Below are 27,347 nucleotides of genomic sequence, written 5' to 3'. Positions count from 1 at the left end.
CCAAAACCAGGCCCATAATTGTACTGCGGGCATCCAAATCCAGGACACCCGCAGCCAATTTGTGGGCCGTAGCCAGCAACACATCCTGGGGACCCATAACCAAGCATATGCCACCTCCACCACCACAACCACCACCACTGCCACCTCCGCCTCCACTTCAACCACTGGCCAAGTTAGATATAGGTTTTGTATTAGAGGGAGATTGTTTTGGGTGGTAATTGTCCAAGGAGTCTAAGAGGACCCTATGGAAGAGCCAAGCCTTGCATATTAGGACCAAGAAGGCCATGCAGACATATTTTGGTGAAGTCATATTTTCACTTAGTTCTTTGCATGATCTAAAATCATTAAGGGCCTTAGAGCTATATATAGTTATAAATCAAGAGTAGTGTTGTCAAACGAACCAACCTGCTTGAGTTCGATTTGTATTCTACTTCTTAAAATTTTTTTATGTGAGCAAAATTCATTTGAAATTAACCTGAAAAGTAAACAAGTCAACTTTAAACAAAATTTAGAACTCGTTAGGTTTTCATGTCAAACTAAAACAATTCATTACCCTACTCAACTTGTTTAAAGCCCTAATCATAAGGACTGAAAGAATAATCAATCCTCATGGCTACTAAGGCCTCTCGTATTGATCCCTATTCCTATATCACAATACAAATCTTTAAATTTCATTGCTTTCAACCATAAAATAACACACTGCTGACATAGAAGACTTCAACATTTTAATGTTCCTCACAAAAATTATATACAAGGGGGCAATAAAAAATTCAAAAAAAGTGGCAAGACTTCAAAACAAGCAAACTAGTTCTGATCAAGAAATTGAAGACTAGCGCAGACCAAAGCAATAAATCATCATACAATCAGGATTCTCAAGTTCGATTAAGCGAATATAAGAAAGGGAAAACCCAAAAACAAGCATTGGGACGTTATTGTGTTAGTCTATGCATCTCATTTTGCTCATTGAGAGTCTCAATGAGAAGGGGAGGGGCATATTGAGCCGTCCCATGGTGCTCGTCAGAGTCTTGGCAAAATGAGAGGATGATGGTATCGATGGACATCTCAACAACAGCAAAGAAAAGGGTAGCCACAACATAACCCAAACCCCAACATACCTGCATTAGAAACAAAGTAATTCAAACATGAGTCGCAACTCCCATGGAAGAAATGGTAGAAAAGTTCACTTACAATTGGCATTATTATTCAAGGAGTCTAAATGTAACCTAAACTAAAGTTTAAAAATAAAACCCACATATAGTAAGTGGAAATTACTCGCACTTTTTTGTGGAGAGACTGATTATTGTGACTCGAACTAGCGTCGCCTTTGAAATTTACATGCCATTCTTTTCAACTACAATGTACAGGCATATGAAGCATGGGTATTTCGATAAACATGTTGTACCCGTACCGGGTATATACCGGTGTATGGTACTTCTGCATATGTATTGGGTACACGAAATATGTATTCAAATTTTTTCTTCTAAATTTTTGACATATCCAAACGTATTTAGTATATATCCAAGTCGTGCCGTGCCGTACCATACCGTACCTCAATCAAAATAATATTTTCTTCTACTACAGAGATAAAATTATTTTTACTAGATTTCTTTTTTATTTTTAGTTTTATGCTTCGTATGATTTGTTGATTTTAAAATTAAGTCATGATTTGTAATTTATTTAATATAATGACATTTAGTTTTGATTTATACCTTTACTTTTGGCATTAAATGTTAATTGTAGGTTGGATCTTAACAAATTAAACCATTTAATCAATTTTTGCATGACTAAATATTTTTTTACAAACGTATCGAGCCCGAGCCCAAGCCGTACCCGTACCCATATCCTACTTTTTTTGAATTTTACCGTATCGACATACCCATATCATACTAGTACCAGTACTTATACCTGTGCTTCATACCAAAGCATCACATCACATCAAATAGGTGTCGCGTGGTTGCTTCTTGCTCCTCTCTACAAGGCTTATTTTTTAACTATGTCCCTACATTATTTTTTGCTTACAAAATCTAACCTAATTGCTTTCAATTGCTTTTAAGCAACTATTCATCAATCAATTTCTGTTATGCACTCGTGCTTTAATTGTATTACTACATTGATTATACTCGTAAATAATACTAAGAAACATACCAGCACAGGAAATAAGGGGGAGGAGATCTTGTGAGCAGAGTTGTATTTGTGAGTGTTCAACATGAGGAAAGCAAAAACTGCACTTGAAAGGCTGACACATAACTTCCCAAGAAAGAGAATAACATCTCCAATCACATTCACTTTCCCTATCCGAAGGATGTTGCTGATGATCAATTCTGTTGCAATCTCAGAAGCCTTAAAAAAGCTTTTGCCCGTTATAGCAATCTGAAAGAGTCAGAAGCACGTAAGCAAGTAAGAATGAAGCAGAAATACAAAATAACCAAGAAGCACCAAGCCACAAATTATCCAAAATATATGCATAATGCACATATAATTTAAGTACATATATTGGTATTAAGGTCTTATCCATAGTAAAATGGGTTATGAAGAATGAATAATCATTGCCTAGCATAAACCCAAAAAAATCAAACCAAACTAAGCCTTGTGTCCTAATCAAGTGGGTCGGCTACATGAATCTTTTTTCAACATTATGTTCTGTCAAGGGCTATATGCCCAGTTAAATTAAACAAATTCATCTAACCTTTTACTACTTCGTTCTATGTCAATTTAGATATTTTCTTCGCCCTTACATTTCCATTTATGGTGATCATATCACTCTTCCTTATCATTGCATTTATAGGTCTTTCTCGTACATGACTAAACCATCTTAGTCTATTGTCTTTTAATTTATCTTCATTTCTAATTCTATCTTTCCTAATTTTACCATACATCCATCTAAGCATTTTCATCTCAGCTACACTCATTTTATGACCACATACTCTTGCTAGGAAACAAAAAGCCTAAAGAAGCACATATCAAGAACAAAACTCAAATAAAAATACATACGCTTGCTGGAAAGCAGTTTCACTAAATTACCATAATATAGGCATTGCGGTTCACAGATTTGATGGTCCACTCAATACACCGTCGGCAAAATTGAGAAGAACGAAATGTCACCCTTCCAATCCAGCTATCAGGTATTGTGCTAGAAACCTTCAATTTGCGACGAATTGCCTCAAGTATAAATCGGATGGACTCAACAAATGATACAATGAGAGAGCCAAGAGCTACAGACCCAAGGCTGTAACGCATAAGCCGCTTCATTGAGGAGAAAACTGGAAGAAATGGAATCTCTGGCTGCATATACAAAAGTTACTAAGCACCAGATTAAAGAGATGTACAAGGAATTAATATTGAAGTATTCAACTGAACCAAGAAAATATGTCCTCAAGGACCTTATTTAGCAGAAGACAACAGTTAACTAGCAAAAGAGGCCCAAAACTTCTAGTATATAATATAAATCTGTCCACAAGGCAATCAAGGACAATGTACTGAAGCCTGGGCCAGAATGGAAGATGAAAGGAAAATTAAAACAAATAAATAAGCCAACTATTTAATCTAAATCATTTTCTTTAATTGTGGGTATATCACTTGATATAAATCCAATCTGGGGACATCTTCCATGACACTGCCTGGCAGCAAGAACGTGGAACAATAAAAGAAAGAGAGGTGGGCAATATGCAGACAGAGACACAATCTAAAACTGAAGAATCTTATGCTTCCCATATTATGTCAGTCTTATGATTCAAATATAGCTATTATGTCAGTGGAAGCAATCTTTACACAAATAAAATAAAATAAAATATAAAACTGTTGCTTTGCACGATCAATGAACAAGACTAACTCATGTTCGGACAACAAAACACTGTATCAGGTGTAATGCATACGGGTCTCAAAATCTGACATTGGGTATCAGGTGATAGTGAACATATCAAAACACATGATCCAAGGACATATTTTGTTATGAGTCTTTATGTATGTCTATTAAGGTTTTAAAAAGCGGCCGCAACCGTTACGTAACGGTTTTGGCGGTTACCGCTACCCGTTATGGCCGCTTTTGCAGTGTGATTGAGATTCACAGGTGTGTCGGCCGTAGCAACTGCCGTAGTGGTCGTAATGGTGCCGTAACAGTCGTAATGGCCTGTTACACACCGTTACGTAACAATTCCAAACTGTTTCTTTCGAAAAAACACACAAAAAAAAGCTGAAAATGGGAGAAGAGGGATAGAGAGAAGAGGGAAGATAAAGAGAGAAAATGGAGGAGCAAAAGATAGACAGAGAGAAAAGGCAAGATGAAAAACACGTTATTGATTTGTTGAAACTGTAAGACCTATACTATTCTATTCAACTGCTATCACTAAACCATTTTGTTTGTGTGTGTCTATCTCTATATTGTTTGAAAATAATAATAATAATAATAATAAGTGTGATCATTATCTATTTGACTTGGTTAAAATATGTATATATATATATATATTTAGGCTCTTATTTATCCTTTTACATTTGTCATTATTTATCTTATATATAATAGTTAGTGATTGATTTTTTGTATAATATAAAATCATTAATTATTAAAATAAAATATAAAAAACTCAGTTTATAGTGATTTAAAAATATGAAATGTATTGGATCATACTTAAAAATTTACAAAATTGATCAATATTTATTTTTAATCCAATAAATATGATCATGGAAAAAAAATATGCGTATCGGTAAGTTTTTTTCAAATTGTGTAAAAAATAAAAAAATTTACGGTTCCGGTTACCGCAACCGTTACACTACGGCCTTTACACCTCGCAACCGCAACCGCAACCGCGTCACTGCCACCGTTACAGCGACCGCAACCGCTTTTCAGAACCTTGATGTCAATGTATAACAAATTTAGCTCATGCATAAGGGTAAGAGCAATATTACATATTTCTAAATAATTGTATTTTATATAAAAATACTAAAGCATGAAAGCATATTTACTTGGGGCAAATTAAGCAACCCAAAAAAACAAACAAAAAATAAAAAGTATCGGTAAGTAATTCTACAATTAGTGAGAGGTATCATATAGAATAGAATAGATGTATACAGTCTATTCTTTATGCACATGACTGAGTAGCTTACTGATGTGTCACCACGAGCCCAATAGTAGGAAGCAACAGAACCGGCAATCACTGTTGAAGAGCAGGCTATAAAAAACTGTGTAGCCCAATAACAGCCAAACAGGTGGAAAAGAATTGCAGCACCAATATGAGAAGTACGACGAATGCTATAACCGCAGCAATGGTCACAGCTCACCCGTTTCAACCCAAGCTCATAGGTGCAGCAATTGGAGTCGCAGTTATTCTCAACGATCTGACCAGAACTGAAAAGATGGAGAGCAGCAGAAACCCAGAACATGTAAAAAATTGCGAGGATAAAGTAAGGTATGACCGGAAAGATTATAAGCAAGTGAACTTCTCCAATGACCTTGGCAGCAACCTGTGTACAGATTTAGTGGCAATTGCATTACAATAAGGTAAAATCATCTATAGACCACGTCTCATGGAGCCAATCAAATGACTGGTGTGAAGAAAGTAAAACAAAGAAAAAGTATTTGTTGGATCACCCATTGTGCCAAAATTTTAAGCTGTTAGGAAATGAGCCCAACAATGTATATCAAGCTATCCAACTCCCTCCCTCACTTATAACCCCGCCTTGCACGTGGAGATGCAAAACACATAAAGAAAAGAAAGAATGCAAACAGGGGCCGAATTCAAATGGAGAGACTTGAACCCAAGACTTCCCCTAACCTAAACTCTAATACCATTCAAATGTGAAGAATGTAAAACAAAGAAAAAGTATCTGTTAAATCACCAATTGTCCCAAAAAAGCTTATGTTGTTAGGAAATGAGCTCAACAATATATATCAAGCTATCCAACAATATCAAGTCCAAATGGGGTGCTACATACCTTGTCATGGATTTTCACTTGAATGCTTTAAGTAGAAGGTTACTTTGTTACCGTTATGCTTGTTGAATATAGAAATTAGAGTACATAGAATCTTTTTATTTTTAGTATTATGTATATAATCTGTGATTGTGTCAATCACTGATTTAGTATGGTTTTCTTATTTATATCGTTTCCTAAATTGTATCATGAATTTATTATATATACATGACCTTTATCTCATTCATGGGTAAGCCAAATAATTCTTTTCATTCTTTTTGGTATTAAAGCTAGGTTAACTACCTAGTAATTTTGCTTCACCGGCGGGTGGTGGCCTTGCCTTGGCCGTCCATTGGACCTCAACCCACTCCATTGCCATATTTTCTTTTAGTATCACTTCGTGGTGATCTCTTCCTTTATCCACTAGTTTATTCATATCCTAAATATCTCTATCATATTTTTTTGAACTCGCAATCTATTTTTTTTTTTTTTTTTTGTGTTTCTGTTACAATTTGTCTCTCTCTCTATTTCAACCTCAAATAGGTTTCTATCTGCAAACCTATTTGCGTTTGAGAGGGGTATTATACCTATATCATGATGAGTATGGTGATGTACCATGTGAACCACCTAAGCCCCCTATTTGGCGCACAACCCTAGTCACCCCCTTGGCACACTACCTAAGCTACCTCCCCTGGCACACTTTCTAATAAGCCGCCCCTTGGCACATTCAGTCATCTGTTGCCATCATCATTTAGCACCACATCATAAGTTATGTGTGTGCGACACTTACTGGTTCAACATCCAGTTCTCTACATCGGTCCAGCATGACCCCTTTAAATTGTTTCGACATTGATTCCGATTAGTCTCTATAACAATTTGACACGACCCCTTAAATTGTCTCGACATTGATTTCTGTTAGTTCCTATATCAGTTCGGCATGACCCCTTTAAACTGTCCCGACATTGATTCCTGTCAATTTCTTCTAGGGCAATTCAGTCCCTATTTTTTTTCCCTTTCTAGGATGTGGTGCTAATATATTAAGCACTTTTTGGCCTTTTTTATTTAGTAGACTACCAGATTTGTTCGGTAGCATTTATTTGGACTAGCCTTTGAGTTTTTTTCCGACTTCTTCCAGTCATCCATTGGCAAGCTGCGATTGTTGAATATCTTCACATCAGTTTGAGAGGGAGTGTTGAATATAGAAATTATAGTATATAAAATCTTTTTATTTTTAATATTACGCATATAATTTGTGATAGTGTTAATCACTGATTTAGTATAATTTCCTTATTTATATTGTTTCCCAAATTGTATCATGAATCTATTATATAGACATGGCATTTACCTTATTTATGGATAAGCCAAATAATTCTTTTTATTCTTTTATGCTCAACAATCAGCTAATGGCCAAAACATATCTATGGTATATGTAGGTAAAAGGGTAACTATGATTAGGTGGATATCTCTGATGCCGATGAGCTGAATTCTATTAATAGTGTAAATTTTAGAGAATATCAGATTAGGGAATGATTAGGATATCATTCCCTATTTATATTAATGAAGATTAATAATTACAAGGGAGCCCTAAGGCATAAAATAATTACAAAATAATAACCCAAATAATCATATATTATTCTAACACTCCTCCTCAAGCTGGTGCGAAGATATCTCTCATGCCCAGCTTGCCTAAGATGTCATGAAATGGCTTACTCCCAACTCCCTTGGTGAGGATGTCAGCAAGTTGTTCACTAGACTGCACAAAGGGAGTACATACTGTGCTACTAGTGAGTTTCTCCTTAATGAAGTGGCGATCAATCTCAACTTGTTTTGTCCTGTCATGTTGAACCGGATTGTGAGCGATGTTGATAGCGGCCTTATTATCACAGTACAACCGCATGGAGTCCGTCTCATCAATACCTAGATCACTCAATAATAACCTGATCCATAAGAGCTCACACACTCCTTGTGTCATAGCTCTAAACTTAGCTCCTGCACTCGACCTGGCAACCACATTCTGTTTCTTACTCTTTTAAGTAACTAGGTTGCCTCCAATAAAGGTGCAATACCTTGAAGTCGATCTCCTATCAGTCACTGATCCAGCCCAGTTAGCATCTGTATAGGTTTCTACACGAAGATGATCATACCTTGAAAAATAAAGACCCTTACCAGGAGCAGACTTCAAGTACCTCAAAATTCGCATGACAGCCTTGAAGTGAATCTGATGAGGAGCATGCATAAACTGGCTAACCACACTGATAGCAACAACAATATCAGGATGAGAGTGAGATAGGTAAATGAGTTTACCCACTAATCGCTGATAGCTCCCCCTGTCAACAATTGCTCCTCCTTCATCATCCCCCAGTTTCTGATTGGGTTCTAGTAGAGTATCACAGGCCTTACAGCCAAGCATCCCAGTTTTTTTCAACAAATCAAGCACATACTTCCTCTGTGAGATAAATATCTCATCCTTGGAGCGAGCAACTTCAATTCTTAGAGAATACTTCAAGCTCCCCAAGTCTTTGATCTCAAACTCAAGGACTAAATACTTCTTCAACAGAGGAATTTCCTCACTATCATCACTCGTAAGAACTATGTCATCTACATAAACAATGAGTGCTGTAATCTTACCAAGTGAGGAATGTTTCACAAACAATGTGTGATCTGTCTGACTCTGTTTGAAGCCATATTTAAGCATAGCCTAAGTGAATCTCTCAAACCAACCTCTCGGAGACTGCTTGAGACCATATAATGACTTCCGAAGCCTACATACTTTGCCTTCTGTCTGATGATCCTCAAAACCAGGAGAAATGTCCATATATACCTCTTCTTCGAGGTCACCATGGAGAAAGACATTCTTTATATCAAACTGATGAAGTGGCCAATCTAGATTAGCTGCTAAAGAGAGAAGCACTTTGACTGAATTCATCTTAGCCACGGGTGCAAAGATCTCCTGATAGTCAATGCCATACGTCTGAGTGAACCATTTTTGCCACAACTCTAGCCTTGTAATGCTCAATAGAACCATCCGCTTTGTGTTTCACAGTATACACCTATTTGCATCCCACAGGTCGTTTACTCTTAGGTAACTCAGTCAATTCCCAAGTACCATTCTTTTTAAGTGCTTTCATTTCCTCAATCATGGCAAGTTTCCACTCAGAGGTAGCAAGAGCATCCTGAAAATAGTTGGAAATGCTAACAGAGGAAATATTGGACACAAACGTTTTTTATGAGGATGACAAATGAGAGTAGGACACAAAATTTGAGATAGGATGTTGAGTACAAGACCTCACACCCTTTCTCTTGGCAATCGGAACATCAAGATCAATGGACTCAAGAGATTCAAAGTTACCTGGACTCTCATCAAAAGTAGGAGATGACAGTGGAGGAGCAGAAGTGGTCTCTTGTATCCAGTTAATTTTATGTCTGTCTTTGTCCCTGACATAAACTTGCCCTTCCCTATCCTTGGTGACATTGGGTTCTGCAGTCCCAGTATGAGATGGTAGTGCAAGAACAACTAGTTCCACCATAGGAATAACAGGAATCACTTCACACCAAGGCTCCCCCTGAAGGGAGGACTGTAACACCGGAGAGGACAAGAAATAGGACTGGGACTCAAAGAATGTGACATCCATGGACACAAACTACTTACGAGAAGGAGGGTGATAACACTTATACCTTTTTTGAGTAGAAGAGTACCCAAGAAAAACACATTTGAGGGAGCGAGGGTCCAACTTACCACGAGTAGGAGAGTGACTATGGACAAAACAGACACAACCAAATATTTTAGGAGGAATAGAAAACAAGGACTGGAAACCTAGGAGGACTTGAAGAGGAGCTTGTTTTTGCAAAACCTAAGTAGGAAGACGATTAATAAGATGGGCAGTGGTGAGAACAGTGTTGCCCCAGTAGGACCGAGGCACACTCATAGAAAAACACATGCACCGAGACATGTCAAGATGATGGTGATTCTGCGTTCCGCCACCCCATTTTGTTGAGGGGTATTGGTTCAAGAGGTTTGATAGATAATGCCATGAGTAGAAAAATATTGCCCTAACCCAGAATTTATATACTTACTCCCATTATCAAAACGAAATATTTTGACAGTGGCCCTAAACTGAGTACAAATCATCTTATGAAAATTACGGAACACAGAGAAAAACTCACTCGTCTTTCATGAGATACACCCAAGTAGTACGAGAAAAATCATCAATAAATGTAACAAACCAGCGATGACCTTTCACAGACACAACACGAGATGAACCCCAAACATCAGAATATATTAATGAGAAAGAAACTAAACTTTTATTAAAACTAGAAGCAAAAGAAGCTCTGTGTTGTTTGCCAAGCTAACAAGACTCACAAAAGAAATTCAAACACATTATTGTTTGAGAAAACAAATGGAAATAAATGCTTAAGTAAATAAAAAGAAGGATGTCCAAGACGCCGATGCCACAACCATATATCATCGGTGGTAGTAGGATGCATGGTGGAAGAATGAGCAAGTTTGTCTAGTTGATCCAGAAAGTAGAGACCATTTTCTGTACTACCACTGCCAATCGTCCTCCTCATGACAAGGTCCTGAAAAAGACAATGATCAGGAAAAAATGTCACACTACAATTCAAATCCTTTGTAATACGACTCAAGGATAGTAGGTTAACAGAAAAATTGGAAACATAGAGTACAGAAGAGGGAGGTAAAGTAGGAGTGACATGGACTAAACATTTCCCAGAAATAGAAGAAACAGTACCATCTGTAATCTTAACTTTGTCCTGACCTGAAGAGGACTTATAGACAGAGAAAAGATCAGAGGAGCCAGGCACATGATCTGAGGCACCGGAATCAATATTCCAAGGCAAAGACTTATGAGACAGGAAAACACAAGGAGAAGAGGTTAAGTTACCTGAGCGGGCAAATGACGAGGAATATGTATTGAGAGCAGTAGAAGACCGGCGGTCCAGCAATTGACGCAGAACGTCCTCAAGCTCATGAGTAGTCATGCCAGAGAGATCATCAGAAGCCTGACCAACGAAAGCAAAATTAGAATCAAGTGTATCAACGGCACTAGACTGATGAGCCCGGGGATAGGAGCCACGTCCTCTAGACTGGCTTGACCAACCTCCTCTAGAACCAGACCGATCACCTCAACCCTCGGCTAGAGTCCCATGAAGCTTCCAACACGTCTCACGAGTATACCACAGCTTCTTACAGTAATCACAGAATACAAACTCCTTGGCGGCAGACGGAGGAATGAGAGTCAAGCTGAGGCCATCTCGAGAGGTAGACAGTAATACTGAGCGGTCAGTAGAGACAGGGGACATCATAGCAGACCGGCGACTCTCCTCATTCTGGACATAGACAAATGCCTCCTGAAGTGAAGGAAGAGTATCCATACTCAGAACCCGATTCCGAACCGGATCATACTCACATTGAGACCGGCCAGAAACTTGAAGACCCTCTCCTGTGCAATGAACTTCCTGTACCTAACAGAATCAACAGTGCAAACAGGCTTATAGTCCTGCAGGTGATCAAGGCGTTTCCAGCCGTTGGTGAGGATGGTGAAGTATTGAAGAACCATCTGCTCCCCGGAAATAGAGCTCTCAATAGAGCGGCGTAACTCAAATGCCTGGGAGAAATTCAATTTGCAGGAATCGATGGTAGCCATAGCATCCCAAACATCTTGGGCAGTCTCCATAGACAAGTAGCCCTCGCCAATGTCTGGTACCATCGAATGAATAAGCCAATCCATAATCAAAGAGTTGGTAATCTCCCATTGGTCATAACCCGGGTCAGTTGTGCTGGGTGCCTGCATCCTGCCATCCACATACCCCATCTTCCCTCAGCTCTTCAAAAACATAGTCAAACTCTGCGACCACACGAGATAGTTCTGACCATTAAATAGAGAGGTGATAATTTTAAGACTCGGGTTAGGGTTATCAGTCATAGTAGTAGGTATAGGGAAACTCTCACTCCTAGGTGTGTGAGAAGTAGTGGACACATTGGTAGAATCTGCCATAGATACTATACTACCGAACCCGCAACAAAACTAGTGTCAATCACAAACCTGGAAGGTGGTGGTAGTGGAAGGAAAAACAAGCAACCACTATGATAGTAAAGAATTAACAACTCATGCTCTTTTTTTTCTTTTTTCTTTTTCTAGAAAAATAAAACAAACAGTGCTGGGTTATATAAACAGACCTAGGTTATATAAACAAACAAACAACTCAAGGGTGAGAGACGAAAAAACGAGATAGACGGAGAGAGGAAGACGACAAGAGAAGCGAAGCAGAGGGAGAGTCGAGCAGTCGAGAGAAGTGAGGTAGGATGGCGGAAAGGGCAAGGTAGTCGGCTGAGTCATCCAGTGGTCGACGAAGCTAGCACAGACGACGACGATGATGAGCCGACGGTGATTCAGTGGTCCACGTTCATCACACCAGGTGAGTTCCGAACCCTAGGGGAGCCGAAACCCCTCAGGCTTGACACCAACGAAGCCAACAATGACGACGATCCGAATGTTATTCGGCTAGGTTGGCTCCGGCAGTGGGTTGGTGGCTCTGGTGGGTACTGTATGCTTGAGGAATTTAGGTTTTAGGGTTAGCTCTGATACCATGTAAATTTTAGAGAATATCAGATCGCTATTTATATTAATGAAAATTAATAATTACAAGGAAGCCCTAAGACATAAAATAATTACAAAATAATAACCCAAATAATCATATATTATTCTAACAAATAGCTCTGCAAGATCCTTAAACATTTGAAAGGATACTACAATATTTGGGCATAAAACACAGAGACTGTTGATCCATTCAACATAAGTGCGTTGGCATTTACCTATATGGTTGTTCCTTCCTATATAATTTCATACTTCAGAAACTCCCATTAATGACAAATTACTACATTTTCATGGTGGTACAGTTTAACCTTGATTCAATATTTAAGCTCTCGTACAAGTTAAATTAATATTGAGGTGTTAAATGTCTCGGTATTTGATCCAGATACACAAAGCTCATGCTTACAGTAGAGTTTGGAAGAGGAGGTAGGTAGGCAGCTTAACCCCACTTTTTTTGTGGGGAGACTGATTCTCATGACTCGAACCCATGCCTCAGGAATCGAAGCTTAGCTTAAAACTAAAGGTTACAGCCTAGTCATAATTTAAGGATCAAAAGATTTATTATTCATTTATCTTGGCAAATTCAAAGAACCATTTATCTATTATTCTATTGCTTTGAAAATACTAAACATCAAACTTACTGTGACACCCCAAAGAACGCCACACACTATGAGTATATGATCACCTACCCTTGAATATTCTAAGTCAAATTAACTATCTTATTATACAAAGTACTTAACGTAAAGCTTAGAAATGGGTAGTTAGGGAACTTTGAACGTGAGAATTCTACCATCAACTGTAAAGACTTAAGAACTAGTCCCCTCTTGAACATAGCAAGCATGTATTACATCAAAAGTATTTTTACATGACATGACCGAATACTTAATTTAATTACCTTTCAATACTCTAGCGATGGAAATATGAATTGATAAGATGAAACCTTAGAAGATGAATACAATTGGCAAGAAATTCAAAAGTAAAAAACATGCCTTGATGAGATAAACTTAAGAATAGAAATGCTTGAAGATTATTAAGAGTTAGGGAACACTTTAAGTTTAGAATTTGTGCATGCTAGGATGTACCTATGCAATATTGAGGAGCTTAAAGATCTTAGACTAATGTCCTCGTCATTTTAATATTATATGTTATTTTGCTAATTGGGATTAGTGCTAATTAAGTAGGATTAGTAAACCTTAATCGTGATTAATTAAGCTAAGCAAGATTAAGATAAACCTTAATTAATTAGAACTAAGATTGATTAACTAAACTAATGATGGAGATTAAAGATTTTGGTGAAGCACACACATAGGTGAAGCAAGCATATACCTTACCATTTTGTCTTAACCAACCCTTGTCTTACCTAGCTCAATAAAACCAAATAAGAAGAAGAAAATCTGTAGGGTCAAGAAGAAAGGAGAAGAAAGAAGAAGGGAAGAGAAGAAAGGAGAAGAAAAGAGAAAGAAGGAGAGAAAAGAAGAGAGCTTAAAGAACTTGTCAAATCCATCTTTGATCATCTTAAGGTAAGTTTTGAGCCCTAATTCTTGTAGTAATCCCTCCTATCACTCAAGATTGACAAGAAGTTAGAAACCATTTGGGTTAATGACGAAGTTATGGAAGAAAGAAGGAAGCAATGATGAGTAAGTTGGAAAACAAGCTAGGCAGCCTAGATTTTTTTTGCTATTTTGATCTTAATTTTGATGCTCTTGTTGCATAAGAAGTCATACCTTCATATTTTCAAGTCAAATCCAAGAGTTTTACAAGTTTAAATTAATGTTTTGGAAGAATAAGCAAGAAGGGTTTGAATAAGAAATAGAGTTTATGATTTCTTGAGAAACACCTAAGTTTTGATCCTTGTGCCTTAAGAATAAATCATGTTTTGAAGTTATTGCTTTGAAAAGAATCATATTTTCCTTCAAGTTTTCAAGGTTCCAAGGCTTAGAAATGTGAAGAGGTAAGCTAGAACAAAAGAGGATTTTCCAATAGCACACAACAACCATCCCTGCATGTGCCGAAGGGACTCCCGCACGTGTGGCCAGACCCTCCAGGAACCCAATTTTGGTTCTGAAATAACCGCACGTGCGGCACCCCTGCTCCAAGCCCATTTCATGTTTTTCAAGCCTCAAACACTTAGGACACTTCCATGTATGCATTTGACATTTAATTTACACTTGTTTAGGACTTGAATTAAGCTTGAATAAGCCTTGAATACCCTAAGGAAAGATTAGGAAACAGTAAGCTAAGTTAGAACACTTGAAGTGAATTTAGAAGCTTGCTAGTTCAAGTGTTTTCAATCTCTTGCTTATGCTTTGTGTAGGTCAAGCACTTCAAGGAGGAATCCTTTTGTTCAAGGAGCCATTTGTGAGTAGTAATATAGTAAAATTAGGTTTGTTAAGTTATGATTTGAAATGCAAAACTTATGCTATGTTAATGAAAGTTATATTGATATTTATCCCAAAACAAAAAAAAACAAAAAATGAAAGTTATATTGATGTTTTAACATGAATGAACATTCTATATTCATATATCATATATTGAGATGACATTCTTGGATCATGTCCCACTATTGGGGACTTGATGGCCGAGCTCACCTTGCCACCTTCAGGTGGGTCGTTTAGCCGATACCCGGGCTTGTTAAGCACCTTGCAATCCTTGATATGTCCATCATTATGTAAATGTTTACAAGTCAAGTCTTGTATTATCTTGTTCAAGCTAAGTCATGTTCAAACTATGATTTTATGTTATTTTATAAACTATGATTTATGATTTTATGTTCATTTACCACTTTGCTATATTACTATTCACTAGGCAATGACTCAGCCCTCTCCCTCATATATATATATATATATATGTAGGTGATGAAGAGCTCAACTACGAAGAGAAGTTTGATTAGAAGATAATATTGTATGCTTGTGCTGGTTTTGTAAAGGTTCATCATAAGTGTTGTATTTTACTTTGTTGTTTAGATGATGTAATAATGTAAGATGATAACCCAAGAGGAATGCATACTTTCATTTCATATAGTTATACACTGCTCTGAATGAATGTTTCAAATAGACTCAATATATGCAATTAATGGCTCCCGCGCTCAAATGGAAAATTTGCCCCAATTATTCTAAAAGTCCAACTTGTTTTGTAAGTTAGGCCTTTGGTAGTCTGCGACTATTAGCCGATCACTGCACTATCATGTTTGGAGCGGGATGGGGTCGTGACACTTACCTTGAGAACAGATGTTGCCATAAGGATGCGGCGGACAATGGCAATAGATGAGAGAATGGAGACAATCATCACCACGGTCATGAGAACAGCAGCAGCATGGAGATGATTAAGCTCCTGAAAGATGTAAACACGTGTAAATAACAAAACAATGTTAACAGCTACCAGTTATAAATTTAGTTACTGTTAAAAACTCACCCTTGTAGATACATTATAATATAGATCATGCTCACCAATGATGGAGGAGAGGGCACTGTTTCCGATCCATCCAGCTAAAATCAAAGGAAAATAAATAATCATTATATTCCACAAATAGAACAGATGTCCAAGAAAACAAGCAATAAGCAATGTTTCAGTAAAAACCTTGTTTGCATCCTAATATGTTGGATACCTAATCAAGCAAAGAATTTCCCAGGACATTAACTGACAGCATATCGGAGGATTCAGAAGCATAAGAATGTTGCAGGATCCGCCATCCAAAGGGTTTACTGTGAGATATCAATATTCCAAAAAATTGAAGCAAGTTCACAGTAATCAACCATTAAATCGAGTTTTAATGGCCCAAAGCATGTAAGCCTTATGTACTACTTCCAGGGTCAATTATATTTTTGTGGATCCTGGTAAACAAATAGAGGATCATCATTGGGTAAATGACAATTTTGTTCTTTTAAAAAGATTACTTTTATGTAAGGCCTTTAATGGCACAATAATTCGACAGTCTATATGAACCTACATAAATCTCCACTCCATGCAAGATGTGTAAAGAGTATGGTTAGTGATTGACCAAATGACAGACTATGCCAGCCCTGAAAAAGACTCCTAATTAAACTGTAATTAAAATTATATAAATATAAATATTGAAGATAAAAGATTATAGAATTGTAAATAAAATTTCAACGCCAAAATTGTTGTGCAAACATTCTGCATCAGTGGGTGGTCACAAGGTACATAGGTTTTGGTGTTATGACTGTGGACGCTTTCCTCTTTACTGTCTATATTCCAATATGCAATGATGGAGACGGAGTATTTGGGATCAGCAGAATTCTAAAAGTACGGAACAAACTAGTTTCACACAGCGAGAACAACATCCGCAGCAACGACCCCTAGAGTTTGGCAGATATCATGCTCTTATATTTATCTTTATATGATTAAAATAATATTAAATACATCCGTCAGACATAGTTCCATGATTATGCAATTGTAAAATATTTAATATTTCAGCACAGAAACATTTCAATTTATCTAGCTAGAGATGCATTAAACCACCATTTGATTTGATAAACAACCTGCAATGGAAAACAGTAGTAGGAAATGTCCTAACCTTTCAAATAGTAAAACATTGTACATGTTATTATGAGGAAATTAAAGAGGATGATTGTTATCCATGGCATCGCAGCAACAAAATGTCTAATCATCAAAAGCCATGTCACTGATAGAAACAGTGGCAAGATTCCCCCACAAACAATCAATACAGACCAAGACTTGCTAACATCAGCAACATATCTCTGCAAAATAACAACAATTGTAAATTTCACTTAAACACAATTTGTGATGGCAAATGTATCATTGTCAATGCATAACAAATAAAAAGACAAATCTATTTAAGCCTTTATAAAATACTAAACAAGAATTTCCATGAAGGCAAGAGTGGTTTATAAATTATATATATGATTCTCAATGCCTCTACAAGTGTGAGCCCAAGTAGCTAGGACTAATATTAATAGTTGAGCACTTCAAAAGTACGGTACTGTAAAGAGGGACACAGACAAAAACAAAAAGGCTACTCAACCTTTAAGACTGCTGACCGTGAATTGATGGCCTTGTGAATGGATTTATCTATGAGTATGTCCTCAACAATTTTTACTCCACCCATCTGCTGCCAATGCCGCAAAGACATATTTGATGCACGAGCAATAAACTGGCAGGTCCAGTAAACTGAAAGAGAAGATTTGTACTCTTTAATGAACAAGTGACGAGCTCTAAACTGAAGTCAAGGAGACAAGAAAGCTTAATCTGTGAACTAAGGGGCTCTAGCCTAGTTTTTCCTTTGGCCACTATGTCTATCCTAATGGGACGTCTTGGGTTCCACTCTCAAGAGTGGGATGGGAAAGCAACATTTTGTAAGGTGTATGGGTGTGAGTTTCAAATCCCTCAATTGCTAATCTAACAACTAACCACTGACTTTTGCCGATCAAAAAAAAAAAAAAAAAAGAAAAAGAAAATCTCAATCTGTGTAATATGGCTATTATCTCAATAACAGATTGAAGTGCAAACGTTAACCCCAAATAACTTACCATTCACACTTGGAAATACAACTGGGTAACAGGGACCTTGAAGTTGAAGAGAAGTGTTCCTTAGATCTGGAGTAAGGTCCGCAAAATAATCATAATTCCTATCTATCCAGTCATCAATTGAGAGATGGATATCTCCCTCTGGATAATCACACACCCAATTGAGTGAATCTTCTGATGGGATAGGGCAATCCAATAAACAGATACTTCGGGCATTATCAAGCCTGAATTGGCTGTCCTTTAAACCACTCTGGTAAACCTGGTTGGGATTCAACCAATATCTGAGTTCCAACTCACGAAGGCCAGGATTCGCATGCCTATCACCACAAACATTTCCTTTGTAGTCCAGCCCATAGTTAAGCCTAGCAACTCACAACACAACTTATCACAATCACGAAAATAAAGGAAGAAAAGAAGCAAAAAACATCATATAAGTATGTAAGCACAAAGAGAATGAATCAACATGCGCTCAACCATTAATAAGGCTGTTGTATTTTTTTCTTAAATGAACATTAATTGATTCAGAGAGCCGTTCCTTGATAGCAACTATCGATACTTCCAAAGTTAAAAGGAAGAAGGAATCACTCGATTTCCCGGATAAAATAGCATATATTTCTGTAGATTAGATAACATACAAATCCTTTCTATAGTAATTGAACTTGATTTATTAGTATCTTTAACATGCGCTCAACCATTAATAAGGCTGTTGTATTTTTTTCTTAAATGAACATTAATTGATTCAGAGAGCCGTTCCTTGATAGCAACTATCGATACTTCCAAAGTTAAAAGGAAGAAGGAATCACTCGATTTCCCGGATAAAATAGCATATATTTCTGTAGATTAGATAACATACAAATCCTTTCTATAGTAATTGAACTTGATTTATTAGTATCTTTATGCAAGTTACAGTTCAATCAGTTTATGCCCTTGTTAACAAGAGACAAATCGCGTTTTGCCAATATCTTAAAAGTGAACACTGGAGCATCGGAGAGGGGAGTCATTACAGTTTCACAATGGTATTGTTGAATATAGAAATTAGAATAAATAGAATATTTTTATTTTTAGTATTATGTATATAATCTGTGATTGTGTCAATCACTGGTTTAGTATTGTTTTCTTATTTATATCGTTTCCTAAATTGTATAATAAATTTATTATATATACATGGCTTCTACCTCATTCATGGACAAGTAAAATAATTCTTTTCATTCTTTTTGGTATCAGAATTAGGTTAAATACCTAGCAATTTTGCTTCACCGGCGGGCGGCAACCTTGCCTTAGCTGCCCGCCGGACCTCAACCCCTTCTACGGTCATATTTTCCTGTCAGTATCACTTCATGATCTTTTCTTTTGTCCGCTGATTTGTTCTTACCCCATATATCTCTATCATATTTTTTTTTTACTCGCAATCTTTTTTTTTTTTTTTTTGTATGTTTCTATTTCACTTTGTCTTTCTCTCTATTCTAACCTCAAATAGATTTCTATCTTCAAACCTATTTGAGTTTGAAGGGGGTTATTATACCTATAAAGCTGCCCCCTCTAGCACCAAAGCCGCCCCCTAGCACACTTTCTAATAAGCCGCCCCTTGGAGCACTCAGTCATCTGTTGCCATCATCATTCGGTACCACGTCATAAGTTATGTGTGTGCCACGCTTGCTGATTCAACATCCAGTTCTTTACATCAGTCCGGCATGACCCCTTTAAACTGTCCTAACATTAATTCCGGTCAATTCCTATAACGGTCCGGCATGACTCCTTTAAACTGTCTTGACATTGATTCCGGTCAATTTCTTCTAGGACAGTTCAGTCACTATTTTTTTTTTCCCTTTCTAGGGTGTGGTGCTGATCTATTACGCACTTTTTGACCTTTTTTTTATTTAGTAGATTACCAGATTTGTTCAGTAGCATTTATTTGGACTAATCGTTGATTTCTTTCCGACTTCTTCCAGTCATCCATTGACAAACTGTGATTGTTGAATATCTTCACACCAGCTTGAGGGGGAGTGTTGAATATAGAAATTAGAGTATATAGAATCTTTTTATTTTTAGTATTATATATATAATCTGCGATTGTGTCAATCACTGATTTAGTATTGTTTCCTTATTTATATCGTTTCCTAAATTGTATTATGAATCTACATGACCCTCTACCTCATTCATGGGCAAGCAAAATAATTCTTTTCATTCTTTTGGTATCTCATGATCCAATATAAATAAGATCTTAAAGATTTAGCTACTTCTATTTTCTAGCATAGGTCCATTCATCTTACTCTCACGTTTCACAAACTTAAACCCTTGTATTTTACTCCATTAAGAATCATTTTCCTCAACTCATTTAAAAGCACAATTCTTATGCAACCTTCATCAATCTTATCCTTCCTCTACAATAAAATAGCAAAAGGACACCCTTTAATAAAAGTAACATAAAAATTGATGAGATAAGGGAGTTGCAAGCAATTTGCAAAGCATGTTTAAATGCTCAGCCAAGAATAAGCAAATATTTTTTTTCACTAACCCTATTCAGATCTTGAGAGCATTCTAGTCTTTCAATTACCAAACCAAACCAAACCAAACCAAACCAAGCCAAGCCTTAAGTCCTATCAAATGGGGTCGGCTACATGAATCCTTTTTCTCCACGCGGCCCTATCGAAGGCCATTTCGTTAGTCAAATTAAGTAATCCATATCTCTATTTACAACGCTAACCAACGTTAATCTAAGCCTACCCCGTCCCCTAGCACTTCCATCTACCGTTATAACATCGCATCTTTTCATTACTGCCTCTGTTGATCTCCGTTGAATATGACCAAACCATCTCAATCGATTATCTCTCAACTTATCTTCTATCGGTGCTACTCCTACTAATTCCCGAATACACTCATTCATAATTCTATCTTGTCTAGTCTTGCCACACATCCACCTTAGTATTCTCATCTCAGCCACACTCATCTCATCAACATGATGTTTCTTGGTTACTCAACACTCCGTCCCATACAACATCGCTGGTCTAATAGCCGTTCTATAGAACTTACCTTTAAGTCTAGTGGATATTCGTTTATTGCACAGTACCCCAGACGCACTTCTTTACTTACACCATCTCGCCTTAATCCTATGGGTTACATCCGCATCAATCTCTCCCGTTGTTGTGATAATCAACCCTAAATAACGAAAATGTTCACTCTTAGACAGTTCTTGGTTCTCAATTTTTACTTCTCCTCTACTTTCATTGTTGTTACTAAATTTACACTCCATGTACTCTGTCTTAATTCTACTTATTCGGAATCTTTTAGATTCAAGAGCTTTTCTCCAAATCTCCAATTTTGTATTAACTCCTTCTTTAGCCTCATCCACTAGTACTATATCGTTTGCAAAAAGCATACACCATGGCATGACATCCTGGATATTTCTCGTCATCTCATCCATAGCTAAAGCAAAAAGATAAGGACTTAAGGTAGATCATTGGTGTAACCCTACAGTGATAGAAAATTCATTTGTCTCTCCAGCAGACAATCTAATAGTGGTCACCACCTCTTCATACATTTCCCTAATCACATCAATGTAACATTTTGTCACCTCTTTCTTCGCTAACACCCACCATATTATATCACAGAGCACTCTATCATATGTTTTCTCAAGATCGATAAATACCATATGAATATCTCTTTTCTTTTCTCTGTACTTTTCTATTACTATCCTCAAAAGATAGATCCAATGTTTTTAAAGGCTCAAGGCGCACTAAGGCGCTGAAGGTCTCTCGGGGCCTAGGCACAAGGCGAGGCGCAGGCTTTATTGAAGTAAGGCGCACAGTCTTAGTAAAAAATAAAAAAATAAAAAAATTAACATAGATAATCATTTATAGTACTAAGACAATTTGTTTAAAAATAAAAAGTAATCAAGATTTAAGACAAAATATAAAATAATTCTCAAAGTCATGAAAGTGCATATCACATAACATTCTAATTTTCAAAGATAAAATAATCTACATTCAATAAAATAAAAACAAAAACAAAAACACCAAAACATAAATATCCAACAAATACTAATATTTTGTGAATAATTAATTATTTGTAAATTTTTTTGTGAATATTTGTGAATAATTAATTATTTGTAAATTAATTATTAATTAATTATTTGTGAATTAATTATTTGTGAATAATTAATTATTTGTAAAAAAAAAAAAAATTTAGTGTATTTTTTTTAGTTAATTAATCAGAATCAGAATCTATTTTTTTCTCCTAACATGTAAAGGAAAAAAAAGACTAGTAGTACATTGTATTAATTAATTATTTGTGAATAATTATTTATTTGTAATTTTTTTTTCAGTGTATTTTTTTTAGTTAATTAATCATAATCAGAATCAAAATCTATTTTTTTTAGTCTATGTTTTTTTTTAGTTCATTATTTTGTATTTGTATTTTTTATTTTTTGTTTCTAACGGACTCAAAGGCATAATTGAAAAAAAAAAAGAAAAAAGAAAAAAGAAAAAGAAAAAGAAAAAAAAAAGGGCAAAACAAAGTAGTCAAACAGCCAAAAGAAGAAGAAGAAGGAGAGAGAGAGAGAGAGAGAGAAGTCATTCGAAGTTGAAGCCAAAAAAAAAAAAACAAAACAAAACAAAACCGAAGAAGAAGTCGAAGAAGACGAAGAAGTCGAAGTAGAAGCAGAAGACCAGAAGAAGAAGATGGCGAAGAAGAAGAAGATGGCGAAGCATACCTGCAAAGTCGAAGAAGAAGTCGAGCAGCCCAGTCGAAGTCGAAGTCGAAGTCGAAGTCCAAGGCGAGGCGAGAGAGGAAGAGACAACACAGATTAGGGTTCAAGCGCAGCCGTTAGATCAGATCTAGCTGTTAGAAAATCAAGCGCGCCTAGTCGTGCGCCTTGCGCCTCTGATGCCTGGTTCAAGTCGCGTCTAAGTCACGCGCCTAGCTCACGTCACCTCGCCTGGGACCTGCCCAGGCGCAAACAATGCCCTTCACTTCACCTTGCGCCTAGGCGCGCTTTTCACAACACTGGATAGATCCCTTCCATTGTTGACCTGCCAGGCATAAACCTAAATTGATTTTCTGACACCTCTGTTATATTTCGCAATCGGCGTTGTATCACACCCTCCCACACTTTCATTGTATGACACATTAGCTTGATTCCTCTATAGTTGTTGTAATTCTGGACATCTCCTTTATTTTTATAGACTGACACTAAAATACTCTTTCTCTACTCATCTGGTATGTTCCTAGTTAACAAAATTTTGCTAAATAACCTAGTCAACCAAGCAACCCCCTTTTTACCAAAATACTTCCAAGCTTCAACAGGGATATCATATGGTCCTAAAGTCTTATTTGATTTCATCTTCTTAAGTGCAATCTCCACTTCAAAGTTCCTAATCCTGTGATAGAACCTATAGTCTTGGTTTATTGTATTACTGGCTATTTCTTCCCCTATTGCCGTACCTCCATGTTCGTCATTTAATAGTTTCCCAAAATAGTTCTTCCATCTTTCATTAATTTCTTCATCCCTCACCAATACCTTAGAATCCTCACTCTTGATACACTTAACTTTTTCCTCTCCCGTATCTTAGCATGTTTGTAGACCCTCTTCTCTCCCCCCTTATTATCTAGTTTAGTACATAGGTTATCATAAGCTTTCAACTTAGCCTCTCTCACTACTTTCTTGACCTCCTTTTTAGCCAATCTATAACTCTTAAGGTTTTCCTCAGTTCTATCATTTTGTCACTTTTTAAAGCACTCTTTTTTTGCCTTAACTACCACTTGAACCTCTTCATTCCACCACCAAGTTTCCCTAGAGCTAGGTCCCATTCATTTCGACTCTCCAAGCACTTTCCTTGAGATTCTCCTCATACAATTAGCCATCGAGTTCCACATAGTGTTAGCATCATCTTCCAAGTCCCAAGTACCTTCTGTACCCACTCTATTATTAAATATTTCTAATTTATCTCCTTTTAGGTCCCACCATCGCCCACCATCTCGATGCCCACCATCCTTCCTAGCTTGGTATTGCCTTTTAAAACATAAATCTAGTACCAAAATCCTATGTTAAGAGGTCAGGCTCTCTCCAAGAATCACCTTACAATCATTGCATTTTAGACAATCCACTTTTCTCACTAAGAAGTAATCTATTTGGCTCTTAGCTGACTCGCTCTTAAAGGTTATCAAATGCCCATCCCTCTTCTTATACATAATATTGGCCACCACCAGGTCAGAAGCCAACGCAAAATCTAACGCCAAGTTTGGCTACAAAGAAAAAAGTGCACTTATTTCATCTTTTTATCTTTTTTGGGTCACATCAATCAACATCTTCTCTCTACTTTTTCTACACATAATACAAAAAAAGTCAAAAAGTGCACTTATTTAGTCTTCCCAAACTAGGCCTAAATTACTCTCTCTAGTCTCATTTCTGTCACCAAAACAGTTTCCACCATGCACCCTTTCATAGCCTAGTTTATCTATGCCTACATGGCCATTAAAATCTCCACCTATAACCAGGTTCTCTCCTACAGATATCTCTTGTAAGATCTCTATCTATTTGCTCTCAAAAAACCCTCTTAGTTTAATCATCTAATCCTACTTGAGGGGCGTATGCACTAATAACGTTCACTATATTCCCTCAAATAACTAGTTTAACTAACATAATCATATCCCTTTCCTAATGACCGTTACTACATTCTCCACAAGACCTTGGCAATTAAAATTCCTACCCCATTCCTGCGTCTATCCTTACCACTATAATACAGTTTAAAACTGGTATCCTCAATTTACCTAATTTTTTCACCCGTCCACTTAGTTTCTTGTACGCAAGCTATACTAACTCTCCTCTTAATCATAACATTTACCAACTCTATCGTCTTACCAGTTAAGGTTCCTATATTCCAAGTGACTACTCTAACCCTATAGTCTTGGACTAGCTTCTTTACCCAAGCTCGTCCTGGAAAAATGCAAGAACCTTTGCCCATTTTTCATAGCACCCATTTGACCTAGCATTACAGATGACCAATTTGTGAGCAATCCCATCATGTACATGCTTTTTTTTTTTGTTAACGAGTAAACTCCCCAAGCCTGTCATCCGCCGACTTCAGAATCAACTACCTAATGTCAGTTTAACCGGTGTAGGACGAGGAGCAAATTTCGGGTGTGTATATTGACTCCACAACGCACACACCATTTAAGTCAGAGAGTGCAGTTGTCAAGATTCGACTCCACACCCACGCCTTGGATACGGTTCGTCTAACACTTAGAAAGCCGTCCTAGGGCCATTGCACCAAGCCCCTGGGAGTTGGCCCCTGGGTGTGTAGAACATGGGACTTCAAGACTTATGCCCCAAAGCCTTACCAAACCAAAGTGACACAACCCCTTGGGTTTAATTATTCTGTTTCCAAGTTCTTAGTAGTCGAAACAAACAAATTATCCTATGGGTCTCTAAAACATATTAAACATCAAATACACTTAGGCACATGAAACACATTGGGGGATATAAGTGAAATTTTTCCACACAAAAAATAACAGGTTTGAGAAACAGTGATATCTTTCTTCCTTCAGAAATAGAGTAACACATTGAAAATTTTGCAAATTTCACTTTTAACTCCCCATTACTCAAACCGTTAACTGTTTAAGGAAAAAGTTCAAAATACCTAAGTACCTCATTGTGTAAATCACAGGCATATTTGTCTTATTCTTTATTGACTCAAAATGCATTTTACCCCTTGGTTGATTTATACAGGCATTTTTGTCAGTTTCTTTTTAGACCCTGATTTAATCCATGTGTGGTTGACTTTTTAACATTTGAATATGAACACATAACCTTGTCTGGGTACGTGTTTATTTTGACAAAATTTGACAGGGGCCAAACAGCAATTGAGTAAACCAAATCGAAATGAATCAAACCCATAAAGGGAAAGTGAAATTTGCTAAAATTAAAAGATACCCAATTGGAGTCCTAAGTAGTATGATTTGATGTGTACCTCAATGGGTTTCCTTGGTTGAATCCAAAGCTGGAGTTAACAATCATTCCGACCCAGAAGACAATGAAGACGACAAGGAACACCAAATCTCTGCATTTTCTGTGTTGTCTTATGATTCCACCCATTTGGTCACTTCCATCGCTTGACGGGTACCTCCCTATCACTCCTCCCAAAGAACCCCTCATATCTCCCCTCTCTCTGTCTCAAGCTCTGTTTGGTTTAGAGAGAGAGAGAGAGAGAGAGAGAGAGAGAGAGAGCGAGATGGGCATGAAAAAGCCAGCAAAGGGTTTCTAGGAACAACGACACTACAGATATAAATACTATGAAGCCAAAACTAATCCCAAAAAATAATCTGTCCGTTTGGTTTGACTGTTTTGGATTAAGTTTTTTGAATTAATTTTTGTTTTTTTTTTCTTTATTTTTAGTGAATATTTGGAAAATTTTAAATATATTTTTTTTGGATGTACTTTATTTATATGTATTTAAATAGTAAAAAATTTGTAAAAAAATATTTAAAAAAATTAATAAATACATAAAACTATAAAAATTATACTAAATTCTCGTATTTTTTTATATATTTTTGATATTTAGTGAATTTTTAAAAAGTTTTTTTCATAATTTTTTTATTTTTTAGGTATAATTATGTTAGGTATGTCTAAAAATTTTAAAAATTGTTTAAAATATTAAAAAAATTCAGAAAAAACAAAAAAAAAACACGGAAAATAAAAATATATAATTTTCTGAAAAGTGTTTTTAGAAAACTCTAACCAATAATTGATGGTTCAAATTTATTTTATTTACCAATCTCATATTTTATTAATTTAATTTACACTATATAAACACTTGACATAAATTGTGAGTTAAGCATGATTTCATAGCATTTTTGTTTAGGAAATATAAAGAAATTGGTCAGAATGATATAAATAATTATATTTTTTAATTTTTTTATGAAATAATAATAAAAAATAAAGAAATAATGTTACAAACAAAAAGATAAAAACTACACTTTTATACTGCTCTCAAAGAAAAAGTTTGTTTAGGAAGATAAATAGAGATAGTTCTGTATATATTAAGGGGTTGTTTGAGATGTTCTAAATAAGTATATTTTTTTGACTTTTTATAAAATATGAGTTGAGTTTGAAGTGATATGATAGACAGGTGATGCGACTTAAATAACTTGATGTGACTTAAATAGAATAGTGAATTTTTAACTTTTTAACTTTTTTTTTTTTTTTGAAGATGCCAAATATTCTATTGATTAATTGATTTTAAGACACATTTTTTAATTTTTTATAAAAAAATATATAAAAAAATAAAGAAATTTTTTAATTTTTATAAAAAAATATAATAAAAAAATAAAGAAATAA

General features: G+C 36.2%; 1 protein-coding gene across 2 annotated transcripts; it reads right to left on the bottom strand.

Annotated features, from left to right (window-relative positions):
* Positions 1 to 647: 647 nt before the first annotated feature.
* Positions 648 to 26,304, bottom strand: LOC114260101 (choline transporter protein 1). Of its 2 annotated transcripts, XM_028200158.2 has the most exons (10): positions 25,981 to 26,304; positions 18,020 to 18,378; positions 17,515 to 17,660; positions 17,047 to 17,230; positions 15,924 to 15,997; positions 15,729 to 15,842; positions 5,098 to 5,454; positions 3,022 to 3,282; positions 2,146 to 2,370; positions 648 to 1,115 (listed from the first exon to the last, which is right to left on the bottom strand). In XM_028200158.2, the coding sequence occupies exons 1-10, from the start codon at positions 26,163 to 26,165 to the stop codon at positions 930 to 932; spliced, it is 2,091 nt and encodes a 696-aa protein (XP_028055959.2). In that variant the 5' UTR covers positions 26,166 to 26,304; the 3' UTR covers positions 648 to 929. The 2 variants fall into 2 exon arrangements, with proteins under 2 accessions (XP_028055959.2, XP_082736054.1); XM_082879928.1 differs by lacking the exon at positions 5,098 to 5,454.
* Between the last annotated feature and the right edge of the window lie 1,043 nt (positions 26,305 to 27,347).

This window comes from Camellia sinensis, chromosome 7, assembly GCF_055761805.1.
Source record: "Camellia sinensis isolate YWXY chromosome 7, ASM5576180v1, whole genome shotgun sequence".
NCBI classification, from domain to species: Eukaryota; Viridiplantae; Streptophyta; class Magnoliopsida; order Ericales; family Theaceae; genus Camellia; species Camellia sinensis.
This window is presented reverse-complemented; position numbering and strand designations above follow the sequence as displayed.

Excerpts from the sequence above, each read along its gene's own strand:
- LOC114260101 (XM_028200158.2), bottom strand. The coding sequence starts at position 26,165 with ATGAGGGGTTCTTTGGGAGGAGTGATAGGGAGGTACCCGTCAAGCGAT. Across the intron at positions 17,661-18,019 it reads TGTATTTCCAAGTGTGAATG|TTTACTGGACCTGCCAGTTT; the intron begins GTAAGTTATTTG and ends CTTCTCTTTCAG. Across the intron at positions 15,998-17,046 it reads AATGTTTTACTATTTGAAAG|CTGGATGGATCGGAAACAGT; the intron begins GTTAGGACATTT and ends CTTTGATTTTAG.